We start from the raw sequence: 21,487 nt of genomic DNA, 5'->3' as shown, positions 1-21,487 counted from the left end.
TTTGTAACAGAAATTCAAAGATACTTTATTTCCATTTCTCATATATCAAGAAGCTAGGAATAAGCCTAGTTGTAAAAATGGGATTCATTTTAGTTTGATTCACACAAATACTAAACATTTATTCTTGTGTTTTAAAGTCCAAGAATGAAAACTTGCAATTAAACACTGAGCAAGCCATGTGTTCAGGTTATGTTGCTTTCTTATCTTAAAAAGTCTTAAAGAAAAAAAAAAAAAAAAAAAAAAAAGGATACAGGACTTATATTCTCAGTAGCATGTGTGCTATCAACACATCTTTCTGAACTCTGGGAGGAAACACCAGTCCCGAATTACTTTTTATAAAAAAAAACCTCTAACTGAACTTTATATGTTTCTACGCCACTACAGCTTTCTTTCACCTCATTTTAAAGCAGATCTTCATTTTAAGCTGTCTTCTGCCGTCTTCACAGACTCTTCACGTAGTTGTCCTATAACGCAAAATTTGGGGAAAATAGACAATTAGACAATGTAAACAACATTTCATTTACCATTCCTATATATTGGCCCAGTTGTTAGCTGTCATCTTAACTCTACGAAAATGTCAACATTGAACATAACTGGCTTTAGAAACAACAACAGTATTAATAATGATCATCATTAAGTGTTTAAGAATTCTTAACATAAATAATGAAGCTATAGTTTACACGTTGCAAGCTCATTTATCAGCTGTATTCTTCACTGTTAGTTCCTTATTTAAGGAATACAACTAAGTAATTTGCGCAAGAGTAAGAAAGCTAGGTCAAGAGTGAAGGGAAGAACATTTATTTATTATTAAATAAATTATTTGTCTTTTCTAATATTTAGTTTTTATTTCCAATAAGTCATTTTAAGCATATACCCCTGCCATGAATACTTGGTAGTATCTGCCTTTGTATTTACATCTGCCTTTGTAGTCTGTTATCAGCCATTCCACTTCTCTGTACTATGGCTGACTAAGTTCTCCTACACAGTAGGAAATATTAAGCACATACCTCTTAAAGACTTGAATTGCACTGAATGTAACAAGGCGATTACTAGGTAGTGTTTATTGCATTTTAAACTCTTTAAAGATATCTAATTCTGGGCAGCACTGCATCCCTACACACAGTTGAAAGAAAATTCCATTCTGTTAACATCAGATTTACAGAATTCAGACAATACACAAAAAATCCTTTTCACTATCTTGTAAATCAAAAACACAACAGTAAGCTTAAAGATTACAGGCAACAGCATTCAAACATGGATGTGGGTAGAGAAAGGAGTACCTGGCATGAGTACCTGCTTAGTTTGACTGAATCCTTGATTTTTAATTTGGCTTTTCATGGGCCGCTCACAACACCAACGCTGTGTGAGGTATGGTAGTCAGCTGCAATAATTCATAAACCCTACACTTCCATCAATCCAATGCTACTGGCTCTCGAGTTACAGAACAAACTGCATTAGAATGCAAGGCAATAAAGCAAAAAAACTAGAAACATCCTTGACAAAGAAATACTAGCAGTTTATATAAAAACAAAGTAGTCCAACATGTGCCTCAAATATTAAGTATTAAAGCAAAAGTTTCTGCTGATGTACCAACACAATATGGACTTAAATACAAAAACAGTTCAATTAAAAAAAAAAAAAAAAAGATAACAAAATCCCTAAAATTAAAAAAAAGGATAATTATTTTTTCTATGGTGACTATATTACAATATGTCCCAAAGAGGCACACTAATGGGGGCACGAGTCTGCTACAAAATAGCTGAGACAAAACAATGTACCTCAAAATGTTTTGCAGGACTACACTGTCTTTTCCTTCAGAAGGTGCTTTAGTATGTCTTCTTACTTGGCTTAGTTCCATCTTCATCTGTGCATACTTACGCTGCACTGTTAAACAGTAACAAAAGGCCTAATCAAAGTTTGAAATAATGCACTTACCTCTGTCTGATCTGAGGTCATATCAGATCAGTTTTAATTGGACTGAGTGTCACCTTCAGATTTAATGTCTTCACTGGTCCCATTGACCTCATTCTTAGTATCACTCTCCTTCGAGTCTGTATTTGTGTCTTCACTCTGTTTTTCTCGACTACTGGACTTCACACTACTTTTTTTATCATCAGAGCCCCTCTTTTCTGCCATGAAAGAAGACATTGACCATGGATTTCAAAGTAAAAAACAAACATTGCACATGTGAGATATAAAGCATACAAAAAGGGACAATTATATTATAATTAGAAATCCTAAACATCAAAAGGTTATAGAAACAGGCTTCAAACCACCATGCTGCAATGGGCAGAGCACAAAAATATTCAAAAAGGACAGTACAGGGTGGGGAAAGGAGGAAAAAGGACAGACCTAAGTGTTGGCTACTCAGCTGTTTGTTGAAATATGTAAATGGACAGTGGAGGGAAGGCAGTCAAAACCAAGTTAAGAAATATATAAATGATGCGTGGCTACTGGCTTCCTTACTCATACAGGACTCTTTGTCCCCAAGTTTTTGTCATGTGTATGGCCATCCTTGGTATATAGTTTTTATTAAATATGGTTCTTGAAAAGAAATTCAGAAAGGAGTGATAGGACAATGAATCAGTGCGTTTCCAATAAATCACCCTTTGCCAAGTAAAAGCAAACAAATAAAAATACATAAATTACCGTGAACAATCAAATACTTATTAAATGAACAATATTAACCATAGTTAGCTTTAAAGATAGGTATCAAGATAACGAAAATGAACGCAGCAGAAGCTGTTAAAGGTGCATTTGTCAATATTTTTAACTCTCAAATATAAAATTGAGAGTTAAACGATTGTAGTCATTTATAATTCACTTAAAGTTTGGGAAATAAAGTTTGGAAGACACATAAAACACTGTTTTCCAAAGGCAAAAGAAGAGTAAGATGGGAAGGACTCCACAATTTCATTATGAATTAGAAAGCTATCTGGTGACTGAAGAGTTGTTTACAATGCTGAAAAACTCATCTTTTCCTCAACAATCTTCAGAGGAGGAAGCAAGCCAGAATAAAAATATTTCCACGGAAAAGAAAACATTCAGTATTATAGCTCTGTGCCTCATCTGTAAATTCAGTAATTACAAATATAATAAACATGTCAATTCTTCCTACATTATTTCATACACCAGTATTCAACCTAAGATCAGCAGAGATCTGTGTGTGTGTGGGAGGAGAGGGGGGGAGGGGAAAAAAAAAAAAAAAAAAAAAGCCAACCAACCTCTTGGATGTCAGCATACAGAACAACATTCACGCTCTTTTTCTGATTATTCCCTGCTATCTGAGCAAAGGAAAAAAAAAACCCCAAACAGAAGCACACAAATCAAACACTCTGAAAAAGCTATTTAAAATAACACATCACTTAGACTGGCATAACACACTTCTATATTTCAGAAGACAGAAAGTAGAAATTAAGCTTCAAAACCAGAAGCGACATCCAACTTTATTGTTTTAATACAGACCAGCAAAGGGAGGGAAGAGCTCCCCAAACAGGAATCAGGGCATCTGCCTACAGAACACACTAACATTGAGGTTTCATCAGAAACAGCACATCCAGTGCATAGTGCTTGGATACAGCACACAGCGATGTCAAAAAGCTAACTGCAGAACTAATCGTTTTGCATCTGTCTGCCCTCTTTTTTTTTTTTTTTTTTTTTAATACTCCGCAGGTAGATTGCACTCTAACTAACCTTGTTACAAAGTCTTCTTTTTGTGCCTTATAGGTATCTCCGATGCACACGTGGATCCACTGAGGAATAGTAGTCTTGTTTCCCCGCAGAGGACTAGTAGTCAGTCCATTAATCTTATCTTCTGTCCTATGTAGATATGGTAGATCTTAATAGCCCTATGGATGTGCAGTGTGCAGGATTTTGTTTTGTCTTGTTTGTTTCTTGAGTTTGGGCAGGAGGGAAAATTTGGTTGAGGATTAAAAAAAAAGCTACTATTAACCTGTGCCATGAAAGATGACACTCTTCTAAAGACCTCAATTGAAAAAAAAAAAAAAAACCAAAAAAGTTTTACCACAGCAAACCTTGAGTTTGCCAAGTAGAAATGAGTGAGTGTAGTTAACAGAGTCTAAAGAACGGAACTTCTTTCAACTCCTAGAGTATTTGTGAGCAGCTGCTATATAGTCATTCAGCAATTATCTCTTTAGAAGCACATACCATTAATTTGCTGTTGACATTCTGCTTACATTATTTTAACTGCAATCTACTATGTATAATCATGTAATATTGAATGAGTAATAAGACTGTTCCTGAGTAATAAACACATGCACATTTTTCTGATTGAGTATATGTGGGCAATTGAGATATATTCTATAAAAGCCCTGATCAAGATAATGCAAATGCTTTTACTGTTTAGAGAATGCAAAAATCAGTATATTAAACACAGTATCCAAATAATACTTTAGGTTTGGGTGTTTTTGCAGGATTTGCTGAGGTTTAATCATTAGCATGAACACAATTAATTAAAGTATATGAACCCAGATTAAGGAAAGTAAAGAGCCATGAAAAAGTAGCCTGGTGGTAGGTTTCAGTATTAATCCTCCATGAAATGGGAGTATGTGCAAACCAGATTCATATTATGCTAATATTCAACTGGTGTATTGGTTAACAGTATTTTTCTACTCCTGAGATCAGACTCAAAAATTAAATATCTCTATTTTTACATACTACTTTTTTTTCCTTATGATCTTAAAAGTCACTGTCATTCAGAGGATTTGGAGAAAAAAAGAAGCCAGGATTTCTGCATTGTATTTCAAAGGATGGCATTCATTTAATGTGTAACAGTGAACAAGTCTTGGGCAACTATGGGCAGCAGGGCCTTGTTTATTCCTGTTAGATCCATGTTTATAAAGCAGTTTGAGATTTCAAGAGGAAAGGCACTACCACAAGTAGTTAGTGACAGGCCTTTACTGCTTATTTTTATAAGTGCAGATCAATCTTAGCTATAAAGACAATTAGATTCTGAAGCAAATATTCCCTCCCAATGGAGCAGTAAACATAATTCTTAAGTCTCTTCCACAGACTTCTTTCTGTGCAAACAGCAAGCTGGGTAGGCAGCCACATCACTTCTCAAACGTACGAGCCTCTAAAGCTCTCTGCATAGCTGTCTACAGTGTCATGTGTTCAATGCTTGCTTGGTAAATACTGACTTTTTTCCCCCCAGCTTTCAAAATGTTCCCACTGGAAGAAGAAACATATCCTTAGCATTGCCATCTTGCTCCAAGGCTTCTTCATATTTTTAGATATAATTACGAGGTCAAAAAAGTAACTTATTTTCTCATGTTTAAGTTTTATCATAGATCATAGCATCACACCACTGTTCTCATTTCTGGAGCGAGAAGGTAGCTAGCAGCAAATAAAGTGACCACCAGAGAAAATAGTCAAGTGGAAACTAAAAATATTTAGATGCTGAAGAAACTTCGCTTGACTTTGTATTTATGGAAGGATTCAGGAAAGAACCAAGAACCCATAAGCTCAATAAATAGACCAAATTTGTAGAAATCAATTATTTATATATGTCAACAGACAGAGAATATAGAAGAGGGTATTCTTCACGAGTACCAGAAATCTATTCATAAAGTAGGCAAAAAAGGCACAACATCAGATAGCAAGAAAGTAACAACAGGACAGATACAGGCTACAATACTGGGTCTGAGTTTAAATACTACACATCAGTGCTGCAGCCAAAAAGCAAGCAGCAAAAAAAATGCTTGCCTCAAAAGGACAAAGCAAAATGAGAGAGGAATCAACACTGAAGATGCACCACAGTATAAACCAGAAAATTGAAGCGGTCCAAGAAAGTCAGGCAAGAAAAATACGTAAGTATTACCTACATTTCAGGAATTAATCTGCTGGAGAAACATGGAAAAAGTAAAGATAGGGCAAACGGGCTGATCAAGAAACATGCACATAGCACTTTTCATGCCAGAGAACCTCAAAAAATATCTTAGAAACATAAATCATTTCCCCCATTACTGATGGTCATCTATAATTACGAGGTGGAGTTGCTGCAGACTGGACATTGCTCAGCACCCTCTGCAAAAGCATCAGTTTTTAGATCAGAAGTTAGCATTAGACTCATGCAGAAGTTTTGTAAGACTTAAAGGAGGAATTTAGCAATGACAGTAATATTAATGCCTTTTCACAGAATGTAAACCTATTGTGTTCTCTCTGCAGCTCTCTTGAAACCTACGTAAATGTAAAGCATCTGATTACTAATCTTTGATGAAACACGGTGTGTCTATCAGTGCTGTTGTACACGACAGGTACTGCTATAAAAGTCGCAAGGACGAAAACAGCATGAGATCTCACCTGAACACCAACAAAGCAAGTCTCACTTCATTTAAAACAAGGGGAGAGTAAAAAAAAAAAAAAGGAAGAAAAAAAAAAGGGGGCGGGGGGGAGGAGCATGGAATTGTAACCTAAAACATTACAGGTATTCTGCAATACTTATCTTCTTGGTATGTATTTATAAATTAAGGAAAATTAAGGCACTGTTAAAGGAAAATAAAGGAAACATGATAGCGTGAAGAAGTAACAGGTGCTATAGAACAGCCAGGAATCAGTCTCTCACAGAATACAAATGAGCAAAAAGTAATAACAAAAATAATACTAATGATAAAAGATATTCATAGAAAAAAATATTACACTGTAAATGTTTTTCTAAAGGTAACAGTCAACAAGTATTAAAATACATCAAAATCCTTGTACACTTACTTTCAAGACCAAATAGTAAACTTTTAATAACTATTGCAACAAATAAAACGGCAGACATTGGGATGTGTGCATTAGCAATGACAGGAGTGAACTGAATCAGTTAACAGCAGCATGTACAGCTTATGTGATCAGTTCTGAATTGATGCTAAGAACTTTCAGTCCCTGACAGTCTAGGAACATTCAAGACTTTAGGGAAGATTAGTTACAGATTTTGATATGAACAGTATTCACACAGACATACCTTTTTCTTTTGACTTCCTGTCTTGTTCTCTCTCTCTGCTTTTGCTCCTGTGCTTGTAGGATTTTCGATCCCGACTTTTTGACCGCCTTCTGTCCCTACTGCGAGACCTGTGCTTTCTTTCTGATCTATCATGGCTTCTGCTTCTTCTTCTGTCACGACTCCTGACATTTAGAGAAAATTGAAATATGCAAATGTCAGATGATATTGCCCAAGTCAGCAGACAGAAACTACTACTAATTATGTGACAAAAGAGTAAATATTTAAAACAAGGCTTAGCATAGGGTATGTAAGCATATCTCTGCCCATAAGATGTGGCTTCACTTTTCCTTATTCAACTACTCCAGCATTCGACCGCACAGTTTAATGCCTAGCAGCAGCATCTCTTTAAGTCCAACATGCGTGTGTGGAGGAAGGGGTTACAGATACAACCCTGGTTTTGGGAGCATACGTCTGCTCAAAGCTAATTCCACTACAGTGCTCTCATCTGCTTCCAGAAATGCAGAAAAAGAATGAGTATGTAGCAAAACCTGCTTATCTTTAGAATCCGTAAACTCACACTTAGAGAAACCAAGAGTGGAACCAACAAACTAGTGATGTGACCGACAGGCCAAGTCCCCCCAGCATTTTAGCATTTTGAAAAAAAACTACATGAAAATACTTTCTCACATACCTGCTTCGCCTTCTTTCTCTGCTTCTTGATCTTTTGTGGTCTCGTGAACGGCTGCATCTTCTGTCAGATGTTCTGCTCGAATGTCTGCTACGAGAACGACTCCTTTTACGCCTCTCTCTATCACGAGCCCTTTCTTTTTCCTTTTCTTCTTCTTCACGTCGTCTCTTTCTTTCCCGCTCCTCTCTTTCCCGTTCCCTCTCTTTCTCTCTCTCTTCTCGCTCTTGTTTTTCTTTTTTTAACCTGTCATCACGGTCAGGTTCTTCTGTTCTTTTTCGCAACTTTTCCTTAAAAATACAGGAGTTCGGGGCAGTAATTTAATATTACTCAAGGCAAATCATTCAACATAAATGAAATTTTTAAAAGTCTTAAGCTTTCACATCCTCAGATTATGTAAACTTTTTCCCTAATGCACAAATCGAGGACAGTCAACATAAAAGCATTTTCAGAAATCCCTTGGAGCAGTCCTGGTCAACAAGATGAAACGGGAGTTCTATGTCTTGGAGGACCCTTTTTCCAATAATTTTCTTAGGAAAGCAGGCCATATCACAGTTCTTCACAAAACTCATAAAACATTGCCACCTGATCTTAATCTTACTATAACACATGCAACAACAGCAAAAAGATCAGCACAAGCATAACGCTAAGTGCACAATCTGATTCTCTCTCTTTTTTTTTTTTTAAATGTACTATCTTTGGAATATTTCATGTCTTTGAGAAGAGTCTGCTAGCTAGCCTTTTATTTGCCAAAGAAAAACACAAACCAAATTTACATGTTCAATAACCAAACCTACACTTACCTTTAAATCTTCTACAGTTGCTTTTATTTTGGCATAACCCATGTGCTGCTTTCCCATCAAGTGGTCATCTACCCTGGACTGTGCATCTCCTACAATTAAAAAGGCTCCACAGACTTCACAAACTTCCATTTGCTTTTCTTGGGCTGCAAAGCTCTCAATCGTCTGCAAAAGAAGTATTAGATAAAACAAAGCAGAAAAGTGTTAAACAGACTCCAGGGCGGGAAAAAAAAGGTTTGGAATTTTATTGTTGTTAAATCCAGCACCACTACTATAAGCATAAATTTGTAACCGCATACTTCGACACATTTACTGAAAAATACAGGGGAATAAAATTGTAGGTATTGTAGCTAGGTAAATCACAAGTAATTGCTGAAAAGTCACTTAGGAAGTGCAGGACAATTTTTTTACCATGAGAAGCATGGTTTAAAGCAAATCTAACCATACCTGCAGTTTCTTTGTGGCCTGAGGATTAAGGGAAATAAAAATCAACTTCTTAAGATGATTTTCTGACGTCAACTAAAATGTCCGCAGAACAAAAACAAAATATGCCTCAAGGATGAAAATCCTACAGTGTCCCATAGTGAAGTATGAAAAGGAACATCAGATTTCTGCTTAAAAGAACAGTGCTGAAAGTATTTGACTGCTGAAGTAGACATACTGAAAAGCAGGTTGAAATCGCAACCTAATCCCAAACAATCATTACTATGCACTGTTCATTAATCATCCGGCACGAAAAAGACCTTCTTGCTTTTGCAAGAAAGAAGAAAGTTTGAACATACTATTAGATAGCAAACTGCAAAAATCCAAAAGTTGTACGTATGTATAAACAATTTTATCATTTGTGCGTGAACTACTCTCAAGGCAGCATGTTCAACTGGCACATTGGATTAACACATTTAAATGTCACTATTTTCTAATAAATTCTGCATAGAGGCCCGTGCCTTCAATGTAAGGACAAACTGATTAAGAGTATTGTTGCACTAAATTCTGAACTAACAGAACTGCAAACACGTTACTTACTGAAGTTGTAGACCTCAGCAACTCTCTCTCTTCTTTTAACTGTTCAACAAGTTTCATCATCCCTTGTGCCTCTTCCACCTTCCCTTCAGAACCTAGTTCCTCAATCTAAAGAACAATAAAGAAAAACTATAATAACTTTTAGTCAAGTAATGAAGAGAAAACTCTGTTAAAACAGGTAAAACTTACCTGTTGTAAAAGTACATCAATTTTGTCTGTTAACACTTGAATCTTCTCTTCATTTTTACCAGTTGGTCCAGCAGCCTGCAAAGCGTAATTACAGTGTCATGGTTTTTCATTTACAACAAACAAACAACTTTCACACATGCACACACATGGGCATAGGTATTTTCACCTTAGAAAAACCCTTTGGGAATAAAATCCTCCTACATCTTCTCCCATAAATACCTACTAGCAATTTAGTTACCACAAAACTTTCCCCACCATCCTACTTCACTTTTGCTGAATGCAGCCACACAGATTCAGTCTAAACCGACAAAAAAATTGAAGTCCCTGAGCCACAGAAGGTGAGATGTTTCAATTCCAAACTCCAAACCTAGATTCTAAAACTGCTATTTATTATCACACATCTTTACAGCCACTTAACTATGATTTGGAAGTTCCTTAGGCACAGAAATCTAGCTTCTGAGAATAAATGCCAGAAAACTCATTTCTTTCAAACACATTTGTTCATGGTATCCTCTCCATACTTGCCTAAGTAGACAAGTTACACACTCTATGCCACAACTTTCAACAGAGAAGACTATCCACAGCTCCTTCTGAATGAACCGCACTTTGCACAGAGTAACTGGGACAGTAATGACTACACTGGCAGTCAGGAAACTTGCACAGCATAGGCCACAGTCACTGCTCCAAAGATAAATCAACCCTAGCACAAGAAACAATAGGCAGAGTGAAGACACAGCAGCTTCCCCAATTTGGTGAAATTTTTCATTAGCAGCTGTCTGTGGCGTGCAGCACTAAGCTGGCAAACCTGCACAGAGGTGTTCTTTCCCTTCTTAAACTTTTGTGATTCTACTGTCATCTACCTCACAGTATGCCCAAGACTAGATGAAGACATCATGGAGATGCTATCTAGAAAAAAAATTATTTGCCTTAGAGATTCTTCTAGACTTACCCCCGAAGACTGCTGATTCTGTGACAGTGCCAAGCGAGCATGGCCTCTTCGAATTCTGCGTTCTACTTCTGCAAGTAAGCTTTGTAAATAGCGTAAGAAGTCTCTTTCGTAGCCCACTTTCATAAAACGAGAGCTCTTCTCATACCTGATATAACAGATTTTTAAGTGAAAGTTCGTGTGACTATAAAACGTACAAAAATAATGCGAAAATCAGAGTTAAAAAAATTATTGTTTCAGCTAACAGAACATAAAACTTCTATACAAGTCAATAAAGCAATTAATTTGTCTTTTTTTGTGGCTTTAGGAAATCTCTAGTGTACTATAAACTTTTTTTGCACTAACACAGCAATCAAAATACTTACTGCTTACGTAGATTTTCATCATGAATCTTTTCACAAGGACCTAAAAAAATAAAACACACACAAAAAGTTTGCATTCTTGAACATCATATTCATGCTCCATCATCATTTGGTTTTCGCATCATCATGTTTTTGCATGACTGAGTAGAATTTTAAACACTTCCCAGAGAACAAATTTAAGGGTGAAACTAATGCACATAAAGTCTGGCATCCTATGTCTGCATTTCTGCTTGTTTTGCTTGGAGTTTGAAAAATACTTAAAAGAAAACAAATGCCAACACAGAGATTTCTGAGGGAGAGGGGATAGTTTCAACAAGTGCTTTGTAAGCTCCTAGCATTACTTTTTGAATTTGGCTAATTAAAATGCATACCTTGCACGTAAATTTAGGAGGTAATGTGGTCTATATTCACAAAGGGTCTTGTTAAAATTCACTCACCTTGTCTTCCACTTCGAAGAAGTAGGATTTAGAATAAACATTGCTCATAGTAAATTTATTTAATCATTGGCAATCCTAATAGTGTCTGGTTTTGAAGTGTTACAAAAGAGAATAAAAGAGTAAGGATGCAGTTTACAAAGTAAAAGCTTAATTGTGATGACATATAAGTGAACAAAAACTGCAAAATTTACTTACTTACCTAAATCAGAACGGGTATTTGTAAATAATTCAGCTGGGCAAAACCCACAAAGGTAGTATTTACAAACCTGACAGAGGAAAGAAAATAAAAAAGAAAAAAAAAGGCATTATTTTTCTCCTCATGAATTGGTTTTAGGCAATCACTTTATCTCTTGAAATACAGGATTAAACCCACATTCTGCAAGTCTGCTAGAAATTTTACGAGCACATACCTCCACCTGTGCATTGCAACATGCTGAAGTTTAAGTAGAATGCACAGAGAGATGTTGTTTATCTCAAAGCAGACTGAAGAATATTCATTTTATCCTAATTCCTGACAACTGGAAAGGGTTTGTTTCATTTCTACGTACCCTGTTTTTATAATAGGAATTCTGATTTAACAGCAAGAAAACATCATCAGGATACTAGAAAGAAAAGCAAACAAATAAACCTACCAAAGACCTAATTAATATATGGAACAAAGACTGCTTTATTTAGCAATGTTATTTATCCTCACCCATGAATACTATTTTAGCTTATAAAGTTGGTTTGCTCTTGAAGTTCATGAACACAGAAATATCTCCTGTCTGTTTATCCACCAGAAGGATAAAATTGGAAATATATCCTCCCCTGATTTCACAACCAATCTTACATAATTAATTCTTCACTAGATGATTCTCTTGAAGCTGTCATTAACCTAAAACAGCTTAAGTGTTAATCAAACACTAGCCTGTACATTCTTCTGACACATTTTAATTTGCACAGATTTTTAATATATTTGACAGATCAGTTACAATAATTGCTACTACACGTTACAATCTAGTCCTTAAAACTATTCTAATACACACAGACAATTACTAGAAAACTATTAACAAATTCTAAAAAAGGGAACATAACACTTATAAACACTATAACACTCACACATACATTGGGAACAATGATTAACAACATATTATTTCCTAAAATAGACTTCAGAAGTATTTTAACAAATTATAAACAGGGAAGACACCCAAAACTTATCCTCCACGAATCACCTCACTAAAATGCCAATGACACCTCTTGTTTAAATTAGCTCAGTCCGATTTATTTTTTTCCATTCTAATTGCCAGACTGCAAATCAGACTAGGGAAATTAAAAATCACACTGACTACTTTATGAATTACACAGAAATACAAGTGAGGTTTCTATGACTGAAAAGAAGCTGATTTATCCACAGATACAAAAAAAAAAAAAAAAGTCTCATTTATTGTAAGAACACTTGTCCTGTTATCCATGTTAGGACACTGAGGCACTAAATTAAGCAGAGAATAAGAATAACCTGAGTTAAATACCATTTTTATAAACATAACCCTTTCCAGAAATTCAAGGAAGTGGTATTTATTATTGTATTTTTTAAAAAAAAAAAAGCAACAGTATTGATGAAACAAAAATACAGGACAATTAATCAACACTAAACTGTCTCTGATCTAATTGGTGAAGAATCTTACCTCAAAACACTAGAGCCAGGGTTTGCCATTAACATGCAGTTTTCCCCAAATTTGAAAAAATGAAAATTAGTGGAGAAGTGTTTGTTCAAACCACGTGTACTCCAGTTAAATTCTCTACAACTAGTTAAGTTTGCAGCTACACTGATGAATACAAACTCTGACCAGCACAACCAGAACAGAAAGTTATTCTATTGCTAATCCATGCTAGCTTGAGTGTGAGAAACAGTGAGCATTTAATTCATATCCTTTGAGAAGCAGCCATTTAAAATGATATTAAGCACCTCCTTGCTCTAGAGGCATTTTCATGAATGAAAAGTATATCAGGAAAGGAACAAGAGCAAGACTCTACGCAAAATTAGTCTGCTGTCTCAACAAGGGGAATGATTTAAGTTATATCCTCAAGTCCTGCAGGATTTCCAGGGTCAAAAAGTAACATTTTTGTCCGGGATGAGGCTAGTAATCCCACATTCCCTGCGTTTGTTTTCTAGTACTTATGCCCCTTTCCCACTCAAATGGGGAAAAATAAAGATGGATTCAGCACACGTGAACCCTGCCATCCATTTAAGTTTGCAACTGTTTGGGTTTTTTTTGCCAAGTTAGGTGTAGCCAGGGCAAGAGGAAAACTGCTTCAAACTGGCCGTTCAAACAAACAAGTTATATCTTGACTACACTTATCTGAAGCTGAAAAGTTTCAGAAAGTCTGTCTGTTTGCTAACAGGGTCTTCAGCTCACCAGAGAGTCAGTCTTGAATTCATCTATATTCAACAAAACGCATTTCTGCTTATGATGCTATCATACATTCAAGAATTTTGCAAGGAAAAAAAGGTGTTCTCTTAACACCTCTCATTTGAGAGAGCAAGATAACCTTTCCCCTTGAGACATTTCAAGCCAGAAGTTGCTTGCTCTGGATAGTGCTGTCTTGATTCAAGCACTGTACTTCAGACTGTCACACCTCAGGAGTCGCAAGACATTGGCAAGAGGAAAACACTCCTTTACTAGATAAATATTTTATAATCAAAGACTCTTCAGCAGGTTAAGAAGTGTTACCTGTCTAGATGAAGAAATCTAGCAGCACCTTGGTTCAAAAAAGGCTCGTTTAATCATACAGCTTCTTAAAGCTACGGAAAATATTCATGGTCAGCTGCTAACTCAAAAGGCACTTATAACAGGCAGCAACAGCAAAGGGAAAGTTGACAATAAATGACAATGAATAACAATGAAAAATACAAAAGTAACGCAGCAGAGCTGATAAGAAATGCCACTTATCAGCTGACTGTTGCAGTTGAAAGTCAACAGTCATCAATACACACAACAATACACATAGATATAACAAGACAATATGCAGCTTAGACATGCATACATCACATTCCCTACTAAAATCACTAAGAAGTTGCAATAATTTCCCAGCCAGTTCTGGATACAATGTTATCTAGTGAATCCCTTCTCTCCTAACAGGCAGTCTGCAAAGAAATGCTTCATTTAGAGTGGTGTTCCTAGAGGCATTTTCTCTCTTACTCCTATTATGCTCTTAAACTGATTTTGCTGCAGTAGAAAAGCATTACTTAAGAGACTCTTGCAGCTATTCCAAAAGTTATCGTTCTCAATTAGTTTCACCTTGTGGTACATCTGCCCTGACAGGTTGTATTCAGCGCACTTTGTCAGTGATGAGCAAGACTAGGAAGGGGTAAAAAAAAAAAAAAAAAAAAAAGATGAAAGAACCACAGAGCCATTAAAAGACTGAGTAGAGGCCATGTGTTTCAGATAGTATTTGTCATGCATAGCTTATCAGCCTCTGCACGTAGCAGAAGCCAGAAGTAATGGAAATACAATCTATACTCACAGAGCAACAGGCAACTTAGGATGGACATTTACACAAGCAGATAAATAACCTCATTCTTTTCTCCCAAATGATTTGATGTCTCTGGTATCAAGAAGCTGGGACAGAGAGAGATGTTACTGTCTAACAGTTGCAGTAGGATTAGCCATAGTTTATATGTTAAAGCCCTTAGATAGGGCTAAAGATAAAACACTAGACAGAACCATAGCCAGACACTTGGAACTTTCATAATCTCAAATTTAGTAATCCTCAAGACCTGAGGTAGTCAAGTAGTATTTCCCACTTTAAAGTTGACAAATAAGCAGGCTGGCCAGCTCCTCTAGTTATGAGCTAATTAGCTGTTTCCTATGTAAAGAAACTGCTAATAATTCCATACTATTAATATCTCTTAATTAACATGCTCCTATCCTGCAGGATGAAATACTTTACTGAAGAAGTTTAATATACAATTCTATAAGCAAATTCCATATGCAAACAAGCCCCACATGAAAAAAAGGCTGAGAAGATTGACCAGCACCTTGTAACCTATGTTTCAAAAATTTCAAAACTGTTCAGATAAATACTGAAATGCTTTGAAATCTCTAAAGTTCATATGCACTAGATGCATTTTAAGAAAACATTATTTTCCTTGCAAGAAATCATCACTATCTCGGAACACTTTATTAAGCACAAGGAAGCCAAGCACTGACTATCTATACTACAGGACAGTCTTTAAAGAGTATCACTGGTTGGATATGAACTCATTTTGAAGTAAAAAGTTGACATAATAAGCAAGAATATACGAACCAACAAATCTGACACTACAATTCCAGAAACATACTTTACCTACTTCACATCAGAATAAGCAGAAAGTAGATTAAAATATACAGGTCTAATTAATATTTCCTTCTGCGTACAAAGCAAAAAGCCTTTAGGCCAAATCTAAAACCGATCACCTCAGAACACACCGCAAGACTGAAATAAATAATAACTTGAAATTTCAGTTTTTTTATGGTTATGGGTTTTACTCATGTCAAAGTTTAAAGGAAACACTTAAGCTCTACAATAGCTTTGCAATACAGGCTGATCATTGCATTTCTCATTAGAACTGTGAATCAATGCTCAGCTAATAAGCACTGTGCTGCCACAGTTTCTACTGATTCTTTTACCTTACACAGAAGTTTGGACATCAACTTAAACGTAAATTACAAACAATAAACAGAAATTAGCTTGTTTTGATAACCTTCCACAGGCTTTTATTGAAAAAGCCTCTGTGTTGATAAATATGTATAATTTCACAATTGACAACACGTGGCATATATGTTTAACCAGAAAAACAAAACAGTAAACAGGCAAATTAATGTTGCTATTTGAACCTTATTTGCATTTCCTGATTTCTAAACCTACTAGTTAGGTTACTTAAACTTTATTTGATGCACAAATTTAAGCTAAAAGTGAAATACTTTCCTATGTTCAACAGGGAGGAAGTTTTTCTTTTGAGCTAGTTAACTGACTAGAAGAATCTACGATAACATTCCTTTCAGAAAGGTTGGATTTACTGATGTTCACAGGCTGAAGGATCAACTCTAAGTCCCTACTGGCCTCAAAACAGGGCAGAGACCTCTCCCCCTTCTAAATCATCAAGGGAGGACTGGAGAGACAAGGCACTGTTTCTGAAAAAACAAACAAACAAACCAAAAAAAAAACCACACACAACTGCATCTTAAACATAGATCTCTATGGTTTTAGTCAGATATTAAAAAAAAAAAAAAGCTTATTTTTCAATTTTATGTTAGGGATTAAGTCTTAACTCAGTGAGACAACAACTTCCAACTTGAAATTTGGAGAGGCTGAGGGAGCTGGGCCTGTTCAGCCTGGAGAAGAGAAGGCTGAGAGGGGATCTAATCAGTGTATATAAATACCTCAAGGGAGGGAGTGCAGAGGACGGTCATGGTCTCTTTTCAGTGGTGGCCACTGATAGGACTAGAGGAAATGGCCGGAAACTGAAACATCAAAAATTCCATAGGAACTTAAGGAAAAATTTCTTAACAGTGAGGGTGACAGAGCACTGGAACAGGCTGCCCAGAGAGGTTGTGGAGTCTCCTTCTCTGGAGATCTTCAAAACCCGCTTGGATGCAGTCCTGTGCCACGTGCTTTAGGTGTCCCTGCGTATGCAGGGGGGTTGGACTAGATGATCTCTAGAGGTCCCTTCCAACCCTAAGCATTCTATGATTCTATGATTCTATGATTCTATGAAATAGAACAAAACAAATCCCTCATCTCCTCTACCTGCACACAGGACTTCATACTTAGAACTCAAAAGAAAATGTGTAATTGAGTAATCTTATTGGATAAAGTCTGAAAAGACATTAAGAATTTCACTAAAAAAAACATCCTGAGCTCATGAGTTTCTCCTGACATATATAGTTTATCTATACAACATTTTTTTAAGGGGAATTAAAAATCGCTTAGATTCACAAAGTTAAGGGCAAGATAGTTATTTGCCCTTACATGCTATATTCCAAAACAAATTAAAGCTTGCTTTAGCCAACTTTAAAATAAAGTTGCTTTTGTTTGAAAATGGGAAATTCCAAACTTGGTGATTCAGACACAACTTTAAAAGGGCCAAAAACAAGCATGCCTCCTGGCTCCCAGCTTCACAACAGAGAAAAAAAAAAAAAAAAAAGCTAAAGGAAGAGCACCACACACTTAAACTATAAGCTTTCTGCCACTTTAGCCAAAATTTTTATCATACAAAAAAACAAACAGATGGTGGGGGGAATGATTCGGAGTTTTCAACAGCCCTAAGAGGGCAAGCTATGGGAGCATGGTTACTACTACTGATTTTCTGTGAAATAAGTTCCAGAATCACTATAGTGAATGCCCCTAGAAGTTAATATTCACTAGAATTTAACTATATTTGGGGAGAAAAAAAAAATCTCCAAAAACATACAAGAAAACCATCTTCTTTTCGCGCAGTTTAACACAGATGATGGTTGTCATCATCACACGAACAGTAAGCCCCAAGTACTACACAGTTAACAATAATACTGTTTAGGCTTAACAGTCCCCCCCCCAAAAAAAAAAATAAAAAAGCGGTAAGTAAAGTCTGGGTAGGTACAGAAGAAATCCAGTGTTCACATCCTGAAATCTTCAGTCTTATGGTTCTTCACTGTCATACAACCATTGGGTAGCCAAGTCAGTACCAAAGTATCTCCCCCCAGCCTTTCCTCCATCACTGCCATAGACAGGAAGGGATCCAGAGATAACTTGCCTTCCAAACCATTAAAACCTGCCTCATCTTCCTTCACAAAAGCCATAAACCTTCAAGGAATTTTGCTTTGCAGAAGAGAAAAACAAAACAAAACAAAAAACACACCGACGTTCCCTAAAGCTCCCCCCCGCGCTGCAGGCCAGGCCGGGGGCGGCCTCTCCCCTCACGCTGCACCCAAACACGAGGCCTCTCCCCTCCCACCGCCTGAGCCATGGCGGGACCCTCCTCCCTCCCTCGCGGCCTCCCAGCTCCTCATGCCCGCGCGGAGGCTCCGCGCGGCTCCCGCGCCACGGGCGGGCCCGGGGCGCCCCGCGGCCGCCATGTGGGAGCCCCGCACCAAGGCCCGCGCCCGCTGCCCTCGCTAACGCCCCGCGGGCACCGCCGCCAGCGCCCTTCTCCGCCGAGCCCGCGGCGGCCGCTCGCTGCCCTGGGCGGGCCGGGGAGGCCGCGGGCCGCGTGCGGCACCGACAAAGCGCGGGCCTGCGGCGGGGGATGGGAGCGCACGGGAGACCGCTCCGCTTCACTCACGCTCTCATGGTCCCACCGCACATTGCTGCGCTTCTCATCCGGGGCCAGGTTCCTGTCCCGGCCCATAAGCTCATCGAGGAGCTGCGCGGCCGATATCATGGTGTCGTCCTGGCCGAGTGCCGCCTCACAGCGCCGAGCCGAGCCGAGCCGGGAGTGACAGAGACAAAATGGCGGCGCGGCTCCTCGCCCTGCCCACAATGCAGCGCGCGCCGCCTAACCGCCTCTGGGGCCCGGCGGAGCGCGGCCCTCACATGGCGGCGGCGCCCGCGAGCGCGGCCCTCGCCCTGAGGCGGCGGCCCTCGCCCTGAGGCGGCGGCGCGGCCGCAGCGCTCCCGCGCGGGACGTGGTGGGCAGCGAGGGCACCGGGCCGCGGCTGGGGGAGCGGCGCGGCCTTGGGCCCATCGCTACCCGAGTGCGTCCCTAGCGCCCCTGTGACACGGGCAACAATCCCCTGTATCCAACCCAAATCCCCCCGGTCATCCTCTCCGGTCAGTGAGGAGGATAACCCATTGCCTTTGCATTACAAAGACCCCTCGTGCATTTGAAGTCCCACATCTCCTCAAATGTTGTTTCCTTATCCAGTGCTTTACAACTTTTCCTCACGCTTCTGCACGAGTCTGGCAGCCTCGGTGCTGGGCGGGATGCTACAGTGACACGCAGCTTGTGTGCTGTATAACATCTCAAGTTTTAATGCTCAAACAGCTTCCACTCGTTTCTGTGTGTATTTCCTTTTCTTCTCTAGATACGTCTTTGGGCCTTGTCTTTGTTGAACCTTACCTTGTTGATTATAGACTATTTTCCTCTTATTCAAAGTCATTTTGACTGTCCAAAGTATATGAAATTGCTTAGCGCCACCAGGCTGACACAGACCCCTTTTGCATCTCAGTTAATGCGATCTCTGCCAACTACTGAGTATGCTTTTTCATATGTCTGCTACTCTGTTTTATAGAATATTCTTGTGTACTGCCAGCCCTTAACTTGGTAATGAGAATATTATCACTGTGGATGATGTCAGTACATCTGTTCTTAGCATAAAGCACTCATGCAGCTTTGCTGTTAGCCTCTATACCAATTTTCTTGCCAAAGAAATAAATTATTTTAGTGGGCTAGTCTACCTACTCATGACAAAATCATGCTTTTCCCTACCTGCTTATAGATCACTTATTAATTCCAAGCATTTTTATACATGTAAAAAATATGGACCATGACCTTTCTGATGCTACCAAAGTGTTGCAGAATAAATCTAAGAAGCATCATTTTAAAATAAAATGAAGGTATTCCTCTCTGTTCTTAATACAAGTGAAGCAACTGTGTATTTATTTCCTTTGCTTTATCAGTTCCTGTTGGCCCCATTTTAAAACCAAAATAATGCTGCTTTATCCTGTAATAAAAGAAGGGTTCTAGTGGCCTTGGAAGGACTTGTATATGAGTAAGTGCACTTATCTTGGTGCTTTCAGAGGTTTGGTACAGCTTCACCGATTTTTTTTTTTTAACATAGCAAAAAAATCTATGTTTGTGTTTGTTTGGGTTTAATTTTCCCCCATGGCACTAATCTATTTTCATCACTGGTACCTAAGAAGTAAAAAAGACAAATAATAATAGCAGTATGAATGTTAGCTCAAAAATATTTAACTGGATTGTGTTTATATTTTTAAAGAGTCTGAAGCCTGTGTTATCACTGATGTAGTTAAACAAACAAACAAACAAACAAACAAACCAAATGAAAACAAAACCAAAAAAAAGCCCCCACCAAATTCGTGGCTGATCGTATTCAGGCCTCTCCTGCATTCACTGAGGGCTTAATGCCAACTCAAGGGTTGTCCTTGGAGTTCTTTTCAGACTATGTATATAAAACCTTTGTATGCATCACTGTAACATGCTACATTTTTTTTCCCCCAATCTTTACAATTTTATAATGGTATAATTAATCATTTAAATTATTCTAAGAGTGTAGCTGGAATCAGTGCAACTCCACTTGTATGAGTCTTAAATCTTAATATTCTACTGTCTGTTTTTTTAGGGGGAAGGATGGAAGATAGATTTAATTTGCTTTAGAAAAAGGGGTCAGAATTGTTCTGCGCTTCAGCTTTAATTGCTCCAGCAGCACCAGCGCGACCTGTGATCAGCCTCATGGTTGCTCATTTCCCCAGAGAGCTCCCACAGAGCAGATTAGCACAGAAACAGGGCGGTTTGGCTGCATCTCTACCTGAGAACAGAAATGATTATTTTCACAATTATGAAGTTTTTACTAGCTCTTCTTCTATAACTTGGTTTCAGACACATCAACAGTGATCAAACATGGCTTTTTTTTTTTTTTTTTAAAGGCAAACAATGTGAATCACAGGAACTGCCCATAATCTTTCAAAATGCTTTGCAGGAGGCCTTGGCGTTATTAGGGGATTAATTAATTTCCACAAGGATTCTTGGCGAGGATATGAATTTCCTGGACAGAGCAATTGGGACTCATCCTGTAAGCACGAGCAACTGAGTGAGTAAGCACGAGCAACTGAGTGGGAAACCTGTTGTGCTCTACAATCACCTGCACAGTAAAAATAAATAGTTTGGGAGCTTGGGGTTGCCGGGTCCGCACGTGGCTAATAACCCACGCGGCAGCAAGGCCGCAGCCGCCGTGAGCCGCGCGAGGCCGTTCGTAGGAACTAACCATCTAGGTCGGGGTTGTCACAGAAAATAGCGTCCCCCTGCAAGAGTTTGGCGGACAGGGCCGCTGCGGCCGCCCGCGCGCGGGTTTGTCCCGGCGGAAGCGCAGCGAGCGCGGCCCGGCCCTGCGCAGGCCTCCGCGCCGGCCCGCGGCGTCCGGGC

General features: G+C 38.4%; 1 protein-coding gene across 5 annotated transcripts; it reads right to left on the bottom strand.

Moving 5' to 3' along the window:
* LUC7L3 (LUC7 like 3 pre-mRNA splicing factor) lies at positions 1–18,838 on the bottom strand. Of its 5 annotated transcripts, none has more exons than XR_015914205.1 (13): positions 18,668–18,838; positions 11,585–11,651; positions 10,952–10,991; positions 10,590–10,734; positions 9,641–9,715; positions 9,455–9,559; positions 8,435–8,596; positions 7,638–7,921; positions 6,968–7,128; positions 1,989–2,129; positions 1,779–1,884; positions 1,281–1,359; positions 1–464 (listed from the first exon to the last, which is right to left on the bottom strand). XR_015914205.1 is itself a non-coding variant. In XM_088538195.1 (13 exons), exons 1-12 carry the CDS (start codon positions 18,764–18,766, stop codon positions 1,335–1,337), a joined length of 1,410 nt encoding a protein of 469 aa, XP_088394321.1. In that variant the 5' UTR covers positions 18,767–18,838; the 3' UTR covers positions 1–464; positions 1,294–1,334. The 5 variants fall into 5 exon arrangements, 4 of the variants coding, with proteins under 4 accessions (XP_088394321.1, XP_088394330.1, XP_088394336.1 ...); XM_088538195.1 differs by having other exon boundaries at positions 1,294–1,359; XM_088538204.1 differs by lacking the exon at positions 1,281–1,359 and having other exon boundaries at positions 18,668–18,837.
* Positions 18,839–21,487: the final 2,649 nt, after the last annotated feature.

The sequence above is a fragment of the Tinamus guttatus genome, unplaced genomic scaffold (genome assembly GCF_059628265.1).
Source record: "Tinamus guttatus ecotype Peru unplaced genomic scaffold, ASM5962826v1 Tinamus_guttatus_pri_ptg000045l, whole genome shotgun sequence".
Lineage (NCBI taxonomy): Eukaryota > Metazoa > Chordata > Aves > Tinamiformes > Tinamidae > Tinamus > Tinamus guttatus.
The sequence above is the reverse complement of the archived record's forward strand: the minus strand, read 5'-3'. Positions and strand labels throughout refer to the sequence as shown.